Below are 17709 nucleotides of genomic sequence, written 5' to 3'. Positions count from 1 at the left end.
CCAGGGCTGAAATGGTTGCCACAAGAGGACACAGGTTTAAGGTGCTGGGAGTGGGTACAGAGGAGATGTTGGGGTAAGTTTTTTATGCAGAGAGTGGTGAGTGCGTGGAATGGGCTGCCAGCAACGGTGGTGGAGGTGGATACGGTAGGGTCTTTTAAGAGACTTTTAGATAGGCACATGGGGCTTAGTAAAATAGAGGGCTATAGGTAACCCCAGTAATTTTTAAGGTAGGGACATGTTCGGCACAACTCTGTGGGCCAAAGGGCTTGTATTGTGCTGTAGGTTTTCTATGTTTCTAAGTTTCTTTCTCAGCTGTTTTTTGCATCTGTATTTACTAAGGAAGCTGGCATGAAATCTATGGAATTGAGGGAATCAAGTAGTGAGACCATGGAAACTGTACAGATTGAAAAGGAGGAGGTGCTTGCTGCCTTGAGGAAAATTAAAGCGGATAAATCCCCGGGACCTGACAGAGTGTTCCCTCGGACCTTGAAGGAGACTAGTGTTGAAATTGTGGGGGCCCTGGCAGAAATATTTAAAATGTCGCTGTCTACGGGTGAAGTGCCGGAGGATTGGAGAGTGGCTCATGTTGTTCCGTTGTTTAAAAAAGGATCGAAAAGTAATCCGGGAAATTATAGGCCGGTGAGTTTAACGTCAGTAGTAGGTAAGTTATTGGAGGGAGTACTAAGAGACAGAATCTACAAGCATTTGGATAGACAGGGGCTTATTAGGGAGAGTCAACATGGCTTTGTGCGTGGTAGGTCATGTTTGACCAATCTGTTGGAGTTTTTCGAGGAGGTTACCAGGAAAGTGGATGAAGGGAAGGCAGTGGATATTGTCTACATGGACTTCAGTAAGGCCTTTGACAAGGTCCCGCATGGGAGGTTAGTTAGGAAAATTCAGTCGCTAGGTATACGTGGAGAGGTGGTAAATTGGATTAGACGTTGGCTCGATGGAAGAAGCCAAAGAGTGGTGGTAGAGAATTGCTTCTCTGAGTGGAGGCCTGTGACTAGTGGTGTGCCACAGGGATCAGTGCTGGGTCCATTGTTATTTGTCATCTATATCAATGATCTGGATGATAATGTGGTAAATTGGATCAGCAAGTTTGCTGATGATAGAAAGATTGGAGGTGTAGTAGACAGTGAGGAAGGTTTTCAGAGCCTGCAGAGGGACTTGGACCAGCTGGAAAAATGGGCTGAAAAATGGCAGATGGAGTTTAATACTGACAAGTGTGAGGTATTGCACGTTGGAAGGACAAACCAACGTAGAACATACAGGGTTAATGGTAAGGCACTGAGGAGTGCAGTGGAACAGAGGGATCTGGGAATACAGATACAAAATTCCCTAAAAGTGGCGTCACAGGTAGATAGGGTCGTAAAGAGAGCTTTTGGTACATTGGCCTTTATTAATCGAAGTATTGAGTATAAGAGCTGGAATGTTATGATGAGGTTGTATAAGGCATTGGTGAGGCTGAATCTGGAGTATTGTGTTCAGTTTTGGTCACCAAATTACAGGAAGGATATAAATAAGGTTGAAAGAGTGCAGAGAAGGTTTACAAGGATGTTGCCGGGACTTGAGAAACTCAGTTACAGAGAAAGGTTGAATAGGTTCAGACTTTATTCCCTGGAGCGTAGAAGAATGAGGGGAGATTTGATAGAGGTATATAAAATTATGATGGGTATAGATAGAGTGAATGCAAGCAGGCTTTTTCCACTGAGGCAAGGGGAGAAAAAAACCAGAGGACATGGGTTAAGGGTGAGGGGGGAAAAGTTTAAAGGGAACATTAGGGGGGGCTTCCTCACACAGAGAGTGGTGGGAGCATGGAATGAGCTGCCAGACGAGGTGGTAAATGCGGGTTCTTTTTTAACATTTAAGAATAAATTGGACAGATACATGGATGGGAGGTGTATGGAGGGATACGGTCCAGGTGCAGGTCAGTGGGACTAGGCAGAAAATGGTTCGGCACAGCCAAGAAGGGCCAAAGGGCCTGTTTCTGTGCTGTAGTTTCTATGGTTCTATGGTTCTAACATAACCAGCTACCTTGGTGAAGGTTCTTTGGAGCCAAAAACCATACGAAAGGAATCCAGTGAGATTCCTGAAGTCCAACCAAAAGAAAAACACACTTTTTATAGGCTCCACCCAGTCCAACCCAAAAGACAGATGAAGGAGCAGAGAACGTTTGGGACTGTGTATGCCTAGTCTGCGGAAGGCATGGTCACCAATGGTGGGTTGAAGAAGTTGAGGATTACACAAAATACCAAAGATTTTGCACTACAAGTCAGTCACATAGAACTTAGAAGACATGTGCAATGCAAAAGAATTTCCAAATCTAAATCTTTGACCAGACAGCATGATACAATGTCTTGTCAGTGCTCAAAACAACTACACTCCATCTCCCAACACACTTCAAATACAATGTATCCAATGGCTATCTTCTTAGAACTTACTTTCTTACGGCCCCGGTTCTAAGGTTCACTTTTTCTGTGATACTGGCAAGTACTTGTTCCCATTGGCCAAGTATCCTCTTTGGAATTAGCAGCCGGATTGCTGGATTTAGGAGGTCTCCATTTGCAATCACACTGTGAATAGAAGTGGAATATATAACATAAAATAAACATGAAATAAAACAGGAGTAAGTCATTCAGATCCTCATGTCTCTACATCACCCTATAAGACCTTGGTGAAAGTTTATCTGTAAGTGATATACTCCAGCACTATTGGTAATTGTTCATTATTGTCACAATATCAATTTAGATTATAGTGGAAAGCTTATATTTTGCATGCTATCCAGACAGATTGTGCAATACATAATTATATCAAGATAGTAAAAAAGAGAACAGGGTGACTAACCATTTTCCTTTGATTCCCTTAACACCAAATAATCTATTTATTTCTGGCCTGAATGTATTCAGCCACGGAACCTTCGCAGTTCCCCTGTGGAGCAAATTTCAAAAATCGACCAGTCACTAAGGGAAGAAATCTCTTCTCACTGTCCTGCAAACTTTTTTTTACAATCCCTCTATCTCATATATCCTTCCAGCAACAATATTACAGGGCCCTATATGATTGCTGTGAGTGGTCTTCACTCATTTATTTCAATCCTCGTGCAAATAAGACTAACACGCTACTCCTCACATTCACACTGAACAATTTCTCTTTCAGTTCCTCACACTTTCTCCAAACCCAACAGGAGGCCATGTATATCTGTATGGGCCCTGGCTATGCCTCCCTTTTCATTGGCTATGCAGAACAGTCCGTGTTCCAAGCCTTCGCTGGTAATGTTCCCTAACTCTTTCTGCACTACACGACATTGGTGCTGCTTCATGCACCCATACTGAGCTCGTCTATTTCCACCAACTTTGCCTATAACTTCCACCCTGCCCTTAAATTCACTTGGTCCATTTCTGACACCTCTCTTCCCTTTCTCAATCTCTCTGTCTCCATCTCTGGAGACAAACTGCTTACTGAGAGCTTTCATAAACTGACTCTCACAGCTATCTTGGCTATATCTCTTCCCATCCTGACATCTATAAAAATGTAGTTCTCTTTTCTCAGTTCCTTTGTCTCAGCTGCATCTGTTCCCAGAATGAGGCTTCCCTTTCCAGAACATCAGAGATGTCCTCCTTTGTCAACGATTTTTCCCTTCCTCCACCATTGATGCTGCCCTCACCCACAAATCCTCTTTCTACCCCCATCTTCCCACTGCCTTAACAAGGATAGAGTTCCTCTTGTCCTCACCTACCACCACATGAGCCTCAACATCCAGCACATCATTCTCAATTTCCACCATCTTCAATGAGATCCCACCGCCAAATATGTCTTTACTTTCACCCTCCCCCCCCCCAACTCTCCACTTTCCACAGGGATCACTCCCTTGTCCATTCATCCCTCCATTAATCCGCCTGTTTGGCACTTATCACTGAAAGTGGAGGAAGTGCTACACCTCCCCGTTCACCCCCACCTATCTGCATTCAGAGCTCCAAACGTTCCTTCCAGGTGAGGTAACGCTTCACCTGCAGATCTGTTGGGATTATCGACTGTATTTGGTGCTCCTGATGCAGCCTCCTCTACATTGATGAGACCCCATGTAGATTGAGGGACCACTGTTGGGCACCAGCACTAGTGGTGAGAACCGAGGAGGTATGGTCCAGAGAGGTGAAGGAGTGCACACAGGACTGCTGTGTAGCCCACTGCTTTACTCTCTCTACACCCACAACAGTGTGACTAGGCACAGTTTAAACACCAACTATAAGTTTGCCAGTGACACAACTACAGTTGGCAGAGTTTCAGATGGTGTCAAGGAGGCATACAGGAGTGAGATAGATCAGCTGGTTGAGTGATGTCACTACAACAACCTTGCACTCAACATCAGTAAAACCAAGGACTTCAGGGAGGGAAGTCGAGGAAACACATACCAGTCCTCACTGAAGGATCGACAGTGGAAAGGGGGAGCAGTTTCAAGTTCCTGGGTGTCAACATCTCTGAAGATCTATCTTGGGCCCAACTCAATGATACAATTACAAAGAAGGTACAACATACAAGACTTCATACGAAGGGGATATGATACTTCATCAGGAGTTTGAGGAGATTTGGTATGTAAAATTTCTACAGATGTACCATAGAGAGCATTCTGACTGGTTGCATCACCATCAGAAATGGAGGGGCCACTGCACAGGATCAGGAAAAGCCACAGAAAGTCGCAAACTCAGCCAGAACCATCATGGGCACGAGCCTCCACAACCTCAAGGACATCTTCAATAAAGGGTACCTCAAAGAGGTAGCATCGTCATTAAGGATACCCATCTCCCAGTATCTGCCATTGTCTTACTGCAACCATCAATAAGGAGGTACAGGAGCCTAAAGGCACACTCCCAATGTTTTAGCAACAGCTTCTTACCCTCCACCATCAGATTTCTCAATGGACAATGAACCCATGAACACTAACTCGCTATTTTTTTTGTATTGTTTTTTGTCTCTTTTTGCACTACTTCCTTAGTTTATCTATATATCATAATAGTTGGTAGTTTTTTTATTATGTATTTGAATGTACTATTGCCCCAAAACAATATTTCATGACATATCAGGTGATATTAAACCTGATTCCGATTCCATTTCTTTGTCAAGCATCTTTGCTCCACCTGCAAGAAGCAGAATTTCTCGGTGGCCAACCATTTTAATTCCAATCCCCATTTTTATTCCAATATTTCAGTCCAGGGCCTCCTCTACAGTCATGTTGAGGCCACTCTCAGGTTGGAGGAACAACATCTCATTTTCCATTTGGCAGCCTCCAACCTGATGGCATGAACATCAATTTCTCTAACTCCCAGTAATTTTCCCCCTCACCCTTCCTTCTTCTATTCCCCACTCTAGTTTCCCTCCTACTTCTTCTCTTCTCCTCACCTCCTATCACCTCCTTCTGGTGTCCCTCCTCCTTCCTCTTCTTCCATGGTCCACCCTCCTCTCCTATCAGATTCCTTCTTCTTCAACCTTTTACTTTTTCCACCTATCACCTCCCTGCTTCTCATTTCAGCACCCCCCCCAACCCCCAGCCCCACCAACTGGCTTCATCTATCACCTTCTAGTTTGTACTCATTCCCCTCTTCCCACCTTCTTATTGTGGCTTCTTCCTTTCCAGTCCAGATGTGGTCTCAGCCTGAAACGTCTGTTTCTTTCCTTCCATTGATGCTGCCTGATCTGCCGAGTTCCTCCAGCATTCTGTACATGTTAATCTGGATTTCCAGCATCTGCAGAAACCATCGTGTTTATCTCACCATTGTCTCCTTATTTGCTTGTTGCACTGGCATCATTTCTGTATCATTTCTTAATGCATGCATTACTAAATGACAATAAAAGAGGACTGCGTGTCCTCATAATCTAATCTAATCTAATAATATAATCTTAATCTTCTATAATATAATTCTATAATATTTGTCTATTAAACACTATTACCCTAATGCTGTATAATTTAGTTTTATTCAATAACCTTTAGAGTCGTAACTTCTTAAAATCCAAATATACTGACATAAACTGGTTTTCCCTTACCTAGTTACAACCAAAGAATTTAAAATGAACAAAAACCTCTAATGTAATTTAAGCAGAACCAGTTATTGCCTTTATGCTAAATGATGAGGCAGATCTACCAGTCAAGCCCCAGTGAGAGCACCCTTCTACTAGCATCGTACCGGGCGCAATCTCTCAACACCTGCTCAGCCCCAGAAGATCAATGACTTTCCTAATTGGTTGGCTTGACCTCTGGATTGGGAATTAAAATTGCTTAATAATGCCTGGAGAAGGCTGGATCACAGTTAGGCTGGGGGTCAGGAGACTGGGGTAAAGTACAACATTTTATTTGTGGTTCTCAGAGCTGGATTAGAAGCTTCCCAGTAGGGTCATGACTGAAATAAAATTAAGCTTCTTATATGCCAATGCGCATCCAGAGGCCTAAAGATGCACAGAGGTCAATCATTAACCAACCTTTACTCATGTGAGCTTCCCACCCTATAGCCAACCAGGCTTCACCATTTCACATCCGTGTGGCCTGGATTGCTGGTAGCACCATTAGTCGGTCAACACCATAGCCAAGAGGTACCTCCGCTCCACTGAGCTTTGTGAGGAATTCACTTTTGCAGCTGGGTTCCCTTAGGCTGGCCAAGTTGGCCAAGAGTGAATGGGCACCCATGGCTGTTTGGCAGCCCCCCAAAAGAAAAAGTTGCAGGCAGTTATGCTCCAATACATGACAATCTTTCACTCTCCCTCAGCATCTCACAATTGGCATTTTTGTTTCTTTTTTTCAAAAGATGCCTATTATCTACACATGAGAATTAATATTCTCTTCCACACCACCAAAAGACCATTCTAGTGAAACTTTGCTGCTTACAAACTGAAGGAAATCATTTCATAAAGACTGCCTTGACCTATATCGTCCAGTGTACTGTGCAAATCTGCATGCTGCTCTCGGGGGTGGGGGGGGCACGGGGGGGGGGAACTGTTGTGGAAACAATAATGCTGTTCTTTGACAAACTCTTAATTGAGACCCACATAGTCAATGAGTTAGAAAACAAGTCTCATTGAGAAGAAGCAGTGACCTGGTAAGCGAATTGGAACCCAGTAGCACAGACACGAGATATTCTGCAACCTGAATTAATATCTAATGTTCCTACGATGCACATTCTCACTAACTTAATGGGTGGTACATGTAAAAGCTTTTTAATTAATTTAGAATTGCAAAAAAGAGAATGAATAGTTTTATTTAACCCTAATGTTTTTTTTGATTCTATCCCAACTGCAGCTATGTAATTTTTTTAGATCTCAGAAATATGTCATGATAAAAAAGATCAGGGCAGCCTGTGGGAGGACGTACAAGAGACTCTGGAGATGCTACAAGCTGGATCAACACACACAAAATGAGGTAGGAACTCAGCAGGTCAACTGTTCTCTCCTATGAGATTCCTTCTTCTTTAGCCCTTTGGCTCTTCCATTTATCACCTCCTGGTTTCTCAAGTTATTCCCTTTCCCTCTTGCCTTCCCTCTCTCACCTGGATTCATCTATCCCTTGCCAGCTCATGTTCCTTCCCCTCATCCTACTCTTTTCTTCGGGCTTCTGCCCTCTTCCTTTTCAATCCTGATGAAGGTTCTTGACCAAAACATCGGCTGTTTGTTTCTTTCCATAGATACTACCTGATCTGCAGTCTGCACGGAGGCATTTTTGTCCTCATTCCATCCGTGTATAAAGGTGAATTCAAGTCATGAAGCAAAGAGTTCTTCCCTGGCCCAACCACCTAAAGAATTAAAACGGGTTCTCATTGCTCCAAGTATTTTGGTTTTGTAATGGGAGGAGCAACTAGAAACTAAACTATCCCATCTCAACACCAACTCAATCACAGTTTGCTTCCCTCCGTTTCCTCAAATAAAGTGCATCACTAAAGTTAAATACATGCTCATACATCCCCATTTAATGCTTTTCCAATCCAAAATGAATATTGCATATGGAGCAGAAACTATTTTGTTTTCCATCACAATCGCACATTTTCCACTAAAGGACAGAATTAGATTAAATTAGATTAGATTAGATTAGATTCAACTTTATCGTCGTTGTGCTGATTACAGATACAAAGCCAATGAAATGCAGTTAGCATCTAACCAGAAATGCAAATAGTGTTATTTACAAAATATGGTTGATGTCACTGTACCACTGCAAATGATCACTGGGATAATGTTGTGGCAGGGTGTTTGGGTAAATTCGACCTACAGGTTATCAAACTGCCAGATAAAATAGGTAACTAGTGTCACATAAGGAAGGATGGCCATAAGACAAGAGAGTAAATAAAACAATCTGGATATCTGGATACTCAAAGCTGATCTCAGTAAACAAATGTAACACATTTTTGTCTGGGTGGTAAGTTTAGTGTTGGCGCCAACCCAGTATATTACAGCATAAATAAAACCTGTTCACGTATTTTATTCAGAATTACTCAAAACTAATCGGTATTCCCAAAGCTGTCTTAGTTCTGTACTCACCAAATAGTGCACGGCTCTTGCGTAAGCTTCCGAAATCTTGCGGATGCAATTATCCGACTGTGAGCAACAGGCTTGATCTGAATGAAGAGAGTATAGTTATTATAAGAGCGAGTTATGTCTTAAAGCCCAAGACACTTTTATCATCAATTCCTCCAATTAAAGCAATACAAGATACTTGTGCTAGAATATTACTGGTTGAAAAGCAAGTAGATTTTATGCTAACAATACAGTCTGTCAGCTGAGACCTGCATACTATATCCTAAGAACTTTCCTACCACGGTAAATCCAACCATCATTGGTAAGTGTGGATGCGTATGGGGGAGGAAAGCAAAAGCATTTTGAAACCAGTACATGAAGAGAAACAAAAATCACTTCAATAAATTCTTCCCCTGTTGAGCTTAAATTTGGTGAGCATGAAGTACATACCTAGTTATACATTGAATTTTCATTGCCCAATAGACTAAATAACCAGTGAATAATAACTACACACAAGACAAATCTACAAATGAGTCTCTAGGGGTAGAATAAGCTTGCCGATTGTATTTTGAAAGGTTCAAAATGTTATTAATTATATTTAAGTATCTTTCCTCTATGTACAAATATGCAAATCAGAAGTATAGTCCTTCCCCAAGAGGTAAGCCATTTAGCATCTAATCTAATGCTTTAAGTGGGAGGCTAAAAATGGAGAAGCAGAGCCTGGTGTAACAGAACTGGAATTTTGGTTGTGGTGACACTGGCAACTGCCCTCAGGACAAGGAGGAAGATTCAACATGAAGTGAGCATTTGAGAAGAGGAAATTAATAGGTTATATGTTTTTGATGGGGTCAGAGCAAAATGACCTTGCAGTGTGAATGTCAGTTTGGTGTTTGCCCAATATTTCCATCTGCAATGGTTCTAATTGCCACCTTGTGTATTGCTATTTTTTTGCTCCTTACTTAGCTTGCCCTAATCTATCCGACAGTGAAAATTCAATGTGTTGTGAGTAGGCACTCCTCGCTCACCACATTAGAGGCTTAGAAGGGGAACATTTTATTGGCCAAATTTTTAGACTATGAGTTCCCATAGGGAACATAATATCACTTAGATTTGCAATCAAATGATTAACTGGTGGCTAAGAAATTTAACACTTAATCTGTCTTCATTTACTGCCATCAGAATGATTACATGATAACATCCAAATCACTTTATAAGAAATTACAATTTATCTGTTTTGTTTTACAAGCTAAAAGCACTTGAATCAAATCTCTTTTTTAATGAAGTATGAGGTGGACTTCCACTTGAGGCTTTGAATTTAATTATCCACTGTGATGCACTGTCCCATTGACTGAAATAACTCTATTATTAACGTCAAAGAGAATAATCCTTATGAAGAAACTGATTGCAGCATTTAATGTTTCCAGTCAAAAGTAAGCGCACTTTGTGAATTTTGAGGTAAATAGGTTTGTGATTAAGTTATGAAAATACATTGGTTTCTAGTCTTTCATTTATGCTCGAGTAATAACAGATCTTTTCAATATAACACTTAAATTTACCTATTATCTATTTTTCTTACATGAAGTTATGTTTTATTATATATAATCGCTTTAAAACATTTTAATTATTGCCAACTGTGATGTTTTTCAAATTCTGTTTTGCCCATTATTGAAATAGTGCAAATCAGAGCTACGACTTAGATATCAGAGGTCCAAAATAACCCTTCACTGGTGCAACCACAGTCAGTCAGCTCAAGCAACTATTGAAAGGGTTTTGTTTTTAAATTCTCCAGTATTTTGAAATTATCAAGATAACATCTCATTGAGATGTAGATGCAGAATACCCTTCCTCCATTCCTCAACTTGCTTTACAGCTCTGCGGCAATGATCCAGGATCTTCAATTGTATCCTGTTGCCTCTCAGACTTTCTCCTTCCTCTCGAGTAAAGTTTTCCTTTCTTAGAATGGAACACACCCAATGTTACCATAATAAAAATTTAATGGATCTACATCAAACTCTATTTTTTTTTTAAAAAGGAACCATCTGTGTAAGTTTCATCCTGAAAATAATGCTCCTTGTTCAAGTATCAACCTCACAAAGACTTTGCACCTTGCAATTAACTGAACACTTTATGCATGAAATATGTCACTTTCATTCTTCAATTATTATTCACCCCAGCATAAAGTTTACAATTACTGATGCAGATGTCCTTCTAACGGACCCATCGAATAAATGGGAGGAATTTCCATTTATTATCAACCTGAATTTCTTCATGTTGAACAAAGCCATTGAAATAAAGCATGTACTGTAATATACACAACTGAATAGATACATTTAGGTTAATTTTATGATATAACCTGCAGAACAGATTTTGCCATATTCCAGATACTTGTTATAATATTTTTGCGAAGTGCATTTTACTCCGAACACACAAGTTAATTTCATGGATGGCGAACCAACGGCACACGTGCCCAACATGACACATGCAAAAATGTTGTTGGCATGCGGCATGCAGTGCCGTCCCTTAAAGCCCACCCATAATAAAAAAATCCATTCAATTATTCTTACTGTCAAGTAAAGCAGTGAATTATATTTTTTTAACAACCTGAGAGCAGTAAGATGCTTTCATGGGAAAGGTCTCACATGACTTGGAACCAGTTGGAGCATGCGATGATTACCTTAGCAGGGGAAATACGGGACAAACCAATTTAGCCCAATATACGGGATGTCCCAACAAATACAGGACAGTTGGCAACCCTATGTTCAAGTTCAACAGTGCGTGACAGGGAATGAGGAAAGGTGCAGCTGACTCATATCGTTTCCTCACGGCCCGGTAGCACATGCTTTGCGGCCCGGTGGTTGGGGACTGCTAGTTTAAATTCTGCATCGTGCCTCACATTTGGATTTAGACCCTGCTGTGGCAAGTCCCTCCAGGCCTTAGTACACACCATCCAGCAATTCGCTTCAGACACAGATTTTGCAGCTGAATAACAACACTATTTAGAAATGATATTATTTGTCAATTGCCTTTTTATAAGATTAATAAATTTTGACAGGTTTTCTATGATGCTTCATTTATTTCATTCTGTGTCTGTTATACTTTTATTAATAAATAAGCAACAGGACTCATCCTTTTCCCTTAAAAGCATCCATAATTATTGTTGCTAATTCATTAATCAAAGATAAACTCTGCTCAAAATTACCATGGGATGAGAGGATTTTCAGACTATTGTCAATTTGGGCACAACTCTCAAAAAGATTTGCTGATTCTCTCTTAGAGCCTTCAATTTCTGTTGGAGAGCTCAAGATGAAAGGTACAAGAGCTAATATGCAATCACATACGAGCTACACAATTACATTTTGAGATTGATTGACAGCTTGCCCGACTATTTTAAACCTCATCACTGTAAACTGGAGATTACTGGGAACAAAAACTCTTCAAAGAACAATTTTTGAACAGGGCAGTAATTTCAAATCACCTATTTCTGCATTATAAATGCAGCCTTAATATTAATCACAACAAGCTTTTGACCGATCTTCTGTATTCAGGGCAAGCAGTGCGCACGCGCACACATGCACACACACACAAACACAAATGACCTGCCAAGCAACAGCTCTATGTTCCTAATATGGATTTCTTCAATGCTGGCTCTGTCCTCATTTACAAAAGGCCCAGTGTCACAGCAAGGCCTCCCAGTCTGAATCACGTCAGGCCTGAAGAGAGAAGCAGAAATGGGGAAAGCGCCAGAACAAGCCTCCCCTGGAAAATGCTAGAAGTTTCAACAGCCAGCTAAGCCATATCCCAAGTCAACGTCTTCAAAAAGATCTGACTGTTCTGAAATTCAGAAACATTCAGAATGATTAGCATATTAAGAGCTGTTCAATCGTTTTAATAAAACAATTAAAACATACAGTAAATAAAAATACCTCTAAAAATATGAACTAACCAAAGCAAACCATATAGCTTTTCTAGTAGTTTCTAATGAATGGAGATGCTAAGCTTTGCGTCTAATCTGTCACAGATCTGCTGATGTATGTCCCAGTGTCTGCCCTGAGAAATTGCCGCAATTTGCCACCCACAGCTAGATTCCATAAGCTGTTCAATTTTGCAGCACAGATGAGAAAACATTGGTGAACAGTTTCCAAAATCTCCAATTTACTACTCGTGTGTCCACATGAAAGAACCCCAAACTTGGCAGCATTTTGACGAGGAAATGTCAGCAGTTACCCATCCACAAATTTAAGGCCACTTTATGTTCCTTGTGACAAATTAAACCTTTAACAAGGAATAAGAGTAATTTACAATGGTAACATACATCAAAGTTGCTGGTGAACGCAGCAGGCCAAGCAGCATCTATAGGAAGAGGCGCAGTCGACGTTTCAGGCCGAGACCCTTCAGTTAGTCCTGACGAAGGGTCTCGGCCTGAAACGTCGACTGCGCCTCTTCCTATAGATGCTGCTTGGCCTGCTGCGTTCACCAGCAACTTTGATGTATGTTGCTTGAATTTCCAGCATCTGCAGAATTCCTGTTGTTTTAATTTACAATGGTATTTGTTAAGTTAAAGGTATAAATGGAAGTCATTTGTTATAACTAAAAGCACTTCAAATTGGAAACTCAGTGAAGCCAGTGTTAAATGCTGTCTTGAAGCCATATAATAATGCATGCATTACATTATTTTCAGATCAATAGTCTCAGGAAATATTTAAATATCTTTAGATTTATACAAATGTAGTGAAATTATTCTCCAATAATCATAGGTATTCAGTTAGTTTCCCAAAAAGCCTGCAGTACAAAAAACTAATTCATCATTTTTCTGTGAATTACAAGGACAATAAGATAAACTCTCTGCACGCGTTAGGGTATCACTCCTTCATCCTACCTTGGGTTAGGAAGGTAACAAAACAAAGTTTGCATTTGCATCGAAGTGTGTGGCATTGCAAATATTATGGGCAAGCCAAATACAGTATAAAGGAATTTATTTTAACTGGGAAGATAGGATCAGGTATAGCAAATTGTGTTTAATTTTGTATTTATAAAGGCAAGGAGGGCAGGAAAGGGAAAATTATTATCTGTGGATGTGACAGAAACTCTTGCAGAGGGCTTCAGAGTTTTGGATCTCTAGGCTCTCTTCCAGGGAAGGGAGGACTTGTACAGAGGGGACGGCTTACATCTGAACTGGAGGGGGCTAATATCCTAGTGGGAAGGTTTACTAGTGCAATACGGGTAGAGGTGGGGGGGAACTAGAGTTGTAGAGGGATGGGAACTAGAGTGCCAGAACACATAGCGGAGTGGTTGGGGTGAAAGATACCAAGCCTACATACCAAATCAAGAATCAAAAGGTCGAGCATGGTTGGACTAATGTTCTGAGCTGTACATATTTCAATGCAAGGAGTATTATAGGGCATGGATCAGCACGTGGAATTATGACATTGTAGCCATTAGTGAGACTTGGTTGCAGGAGGGGCAGGACTGACAGCTCAATGTTCTGGGGTTCCATTGCTTCAGACATGATTGACAGCCTGGTATGGAAAACACCAATGAGAAATCCTGTAGAAAGTAGTGGATATGGCCCAGTCCGTCACAGCTATATTAATGACCACATTAATGAGATTATATTATAGACCATACAACAGTCATTGAGATTTAAAGCGGTAAATTTGTAGAGCGATTGCAGACTGGCACAAAAGCATAAGGTTGTGATAGTAGGTGATTTTAACTTTCCACATATTGACTGGAACTCCCGTACTGTTAAAAGGGCTGGATGGGTAGGAGTTTATCAAATGTGCTGAGGAAAGCTTTCTTAATCAGTAAATAGAAGCCCCAACTAGAGAACGTGCTACTTCATCTCTAATTAGGGAATGAGACAGGAGAGGTCACAGAACATTGTGTAGACGAACACTTTGCATTTAGTGATCATGATGCCTTGAGTTCCAATGCAATTATGGAAAAGGATAGGTCTGGCATTGTATATTTAATATTTCAGTAATATTTGAGTAATCAGGTATATATATATTGGTTGATTAAGCATTCTTGCTTGTTTAAATCATTCATTTCAAGTTATATGTATAAATACTTGAATTGCATACATTATGTTACTACGTGATATCTGCACACCTCACTTAAAGACCAGGCTACAGTGCCTGTAAAAGGTATTCACCCCGCCCCCCCCCCACCCCATGGTTTGGAAATTTTCTTGTTTTATTGTTTTAGAGCATTGAATCACAGTGGAATTAGTTTGGCTTTTTTGCCACTGATCAACAGAGAAAGATTCTTTCGTGGCAAAGTGAAAACAAAACTCTAAAAAGCAATCAAAATTAATTACAAATATAAAACACAAAGTAATTGATTGAATAAGTATCACTCCCTTCAAGTCAGTATTTAGTAGATGCACCTTTGGCAACAATTACAGACTTGAATCTGTGTGGATAGGCCTCAATCAGCTTTGCACATCTGGACACTGCAATTTTTCCCCATCCCTCTTTACAAAACTGCTCAAGCTCTATCAGATTGCATGGGGATCATGAGTGAGCAGCCCTTTTCAAGTCCAGCCACAAATTCTCAATTGCTTTGAGGTCTGGGCACCGACTTGCCCACTCCAGGATATTAACTTCGTTGTTTATAAACCATTCCTGTGTAGCTTTGGCTTTATGCTTGGTGTCATTGTCTTGCTGGAAAACTAATCTTTGAGGAAGTTATGAGGAAGGCAGTGAATGTTGTCTGCATAGACTTTAACAATGCCTCTGACAAGGTTCTTCATGCGAGGTTAGTCAAGAAGATTCAGTCACTTAGCATTCAAGTTGAAGTAGTAAATTGGATTAGACATTGGCTTCGTGGAAGAATCCAGAGTGGTAGTATATGGTTGCCTCTCTGACTGGAGGCCTGTGGTGTGCCACAGGGATCGGTGCTGGTTGTGTTGTTGTTTGTCATCTATATTAACAATCTGAATGATAATATGGTAAACTGGATCAGAATATTTGAGGATCACACCAAGCTTGGAGGGTGTAGTGAATAGCTAGGAAGACTATGAAAGCTTGCAGTGGGATCTGGATCAGCTGGAACAATGGTTTGAAAAATAGCAGATGGAATTTAATGCAGGTAAGTGTGAGGTGTTGCACTTTGGAAGGACCTTCCAGGGTAGGTCTTACATGGTGAGTGGTAGAGCACTCAGGAGTGCAGTAGCACAGAGGAATCTAGGAATACAGATCCATAATTCCTTGAAAATGATGTTACATGTAGATAGGGTCATAAAGAAAGCTTTTGGCACATTGGCCTTCATAAATCAATGTATTGAGTGCAAGAGTTGCGATGGTATGTTGAAATTGTATAACACATTGGTGGGTCTGGCAGATGGAATACAATGTTGGTAAATGTGAGATCATCCACTTTGGAAGGAATAATAGAAGAACAGATTATTATTTAAATGGTGAAAGATTGCAGCATGTTGTTGTGCAGAGGGACTTGGGAGTGATTGTTCATGAATCGCAAAAAGTTGGCTTGCAGGTACAACAGGTTATTAAGAAGGCCAACGGAATGTTGGCCTTCATTGCTAGAGGGATTGAATTCAAGAGCAGGGAGGTCATGCTGTAACTATACAGGGTAATGGTGAGGCCGCACCTGGAGTATTGTGTGCGGTTCTGGTCTCCATATTTGAGGAAGGATATACTGGCTTTGGAAGCAGTGCAGAGGAGGTTCACCAGGTTGATTTCAGGGATGAAGGGGTTAACCTATAAGGAGAGATTGAATCGCCTTGGACTATACTCTCTGGGATTCAGAAGAATGAGAGGGGATCTTATAGAAACATACAAAATTTTGAAAGGGAAAATAGGATAGAAGTAGGAAAGTTGCTTCCATTGGTAGGTGAGACTAGAACCATAGGACATTGCCTCAAGATGCAGGGGAGAAGATTTAGGATGGAGATGAGGAAAAACTGTTTTTCCCAGAGAGTGGTGAATCAGTGGAATTCTCTGCCCAGGGAAGCAGTTGAGGTTTCTTCTCTAAATATATTTCAAATATAGTTAGATAGATTTTTACATAGTAGGGGAATTAAGGGTTATGGGGAAAAGGCAAGTAGATGGAGCTGAGTTTATGGACAGATCAGCCATGATCTTATTGAATGGCGGGGCAGGCTCAATGGGCCGGATGGCCTACTCCTGCTCCTATTTCTTATGTTCTTATGTTCTTAAGGTCCAAATTGAAGTATTGTGTCCAATTTTGGTCACCTATCTACAGAAGAGATATAAATAAGGTTGGAAGAATGCAGAGAAAACTTACAAGGATGTTGCTGGAACTTGAAGACCTGAGTTATTGGGAAAGGTTGAATAGGTTAGAATTTTATTCCCTAGGACACAGAAGGTTGAGGGTAGATTTGATAGGAATTCAATATTATGAGAGGTATAGTTAGGATAAATGCAAGCAATCTTTTTCCACCGAGGTTGGGTGAGATTACAACTAGAGGTTATGGGTTAAGAGTGAAAGGTTAAATGTTTAACAGGAATATGAAGGGAACTTCTTCGCTCAGAGGTGACGAGAGTGTGGAACAAGCTGCCAGGACAAGTGGTGGATGCAGTGTTGAATTCAACGTTTAAAAGAAATTTAGATAGGTACATGGATGGGAGGGGTATGGAGAGCTATGGTCCAGGTGCAGGTCGATGGAACCGGGCAGATTAATGGTCTGGCACATACTAGATAGGCTGAAGGGCCTGTTTCTGTGCTGCAGTGTTCTATGGCTCTAAAATACAGGAGGACTGAGTTCGGAGTATACAGTGAATAGATCGCCGGAAAGAACAAGACAGCTTGAGACTGCAATAAGGAAAAATGACCAAAACCATATTAGCCAATCCCAACAGGTGATCCTGGAAGGAGAAATTGCCACAAAGTGCTGAGATACAAGCAACTGGAGTATGGTTTACAGTTCTTTTCATCATCCTAGAGCAAGAGTATTGATGCTGTGTAGAAGAGGGCAAAAGAATTGTCTGAACTAAAGAAGACATTGAAAACACTGTCTACATCCATATCACTATTGATGTAAATGGTGTACCCAAGACACAGACCATGAGATAAATTCTTTCCTGAAGCTTTCCTCACCTGGCCCAATCTTTCAGTTGTTCCCATTGACTAGTCAATGGAGAGAGTATTGCACGGTGCTTCTACATAAACTTCCTGATGCTTGTTTAGATATAACACTGTTTGCACGAGGAGTTTATGAAAATACCCACTGGTAAT

The 17709-nt window shown here is 40.9% G+C and overlaps 1 protein-coding gene across 2 annotated transcripts in view; it reads right to left on the bottom strand.

Annotated features, from left to right (window-relative positions):
- LOC134357732 (doublecortin domain-containing protein 2-like) overlaps positions 1–17709 on the bottom strand; it is a 201925-nt gene that overhangs the window by 161942 nt on the left and 22274 nt on the right. For both annotated transcript variants that reach the window (XM_063069356.1, XM_063069358.1), the window contains exons 3-4: positions 8515–8591; positions 2445–2576 (exon numbers count right to left, since the gene is read on the bottom strand). In XM_063069356.1, coding sequence (XP_062925426.1) covers positions 2445–2576; positions 8515–8591 — 209 coding nt within the window. The remainder of the gene's footprint in view (positions 1–2444; positions 2577–8514; positions 8592–17709) is intronic.

This window comes from Mobula hypostoma, chromosome 17, assembly GCF_963921235.1.
Source record: "Mobula hypostoma chromosome 17, sMobHyp1.1, whole genome shotgun sequence".
Taxonomy (NCBI): Eukaryota; Metazoa; Chordata; class Chondrichthyes; order Myliobatiformes; family Myliobatidae; genus Mobula; species Mobula hypostoma.
Note: the sequence above shows the minus strand (reverse complement) of the source record. Positions and strands in the feature narration are given on the sequence as shown.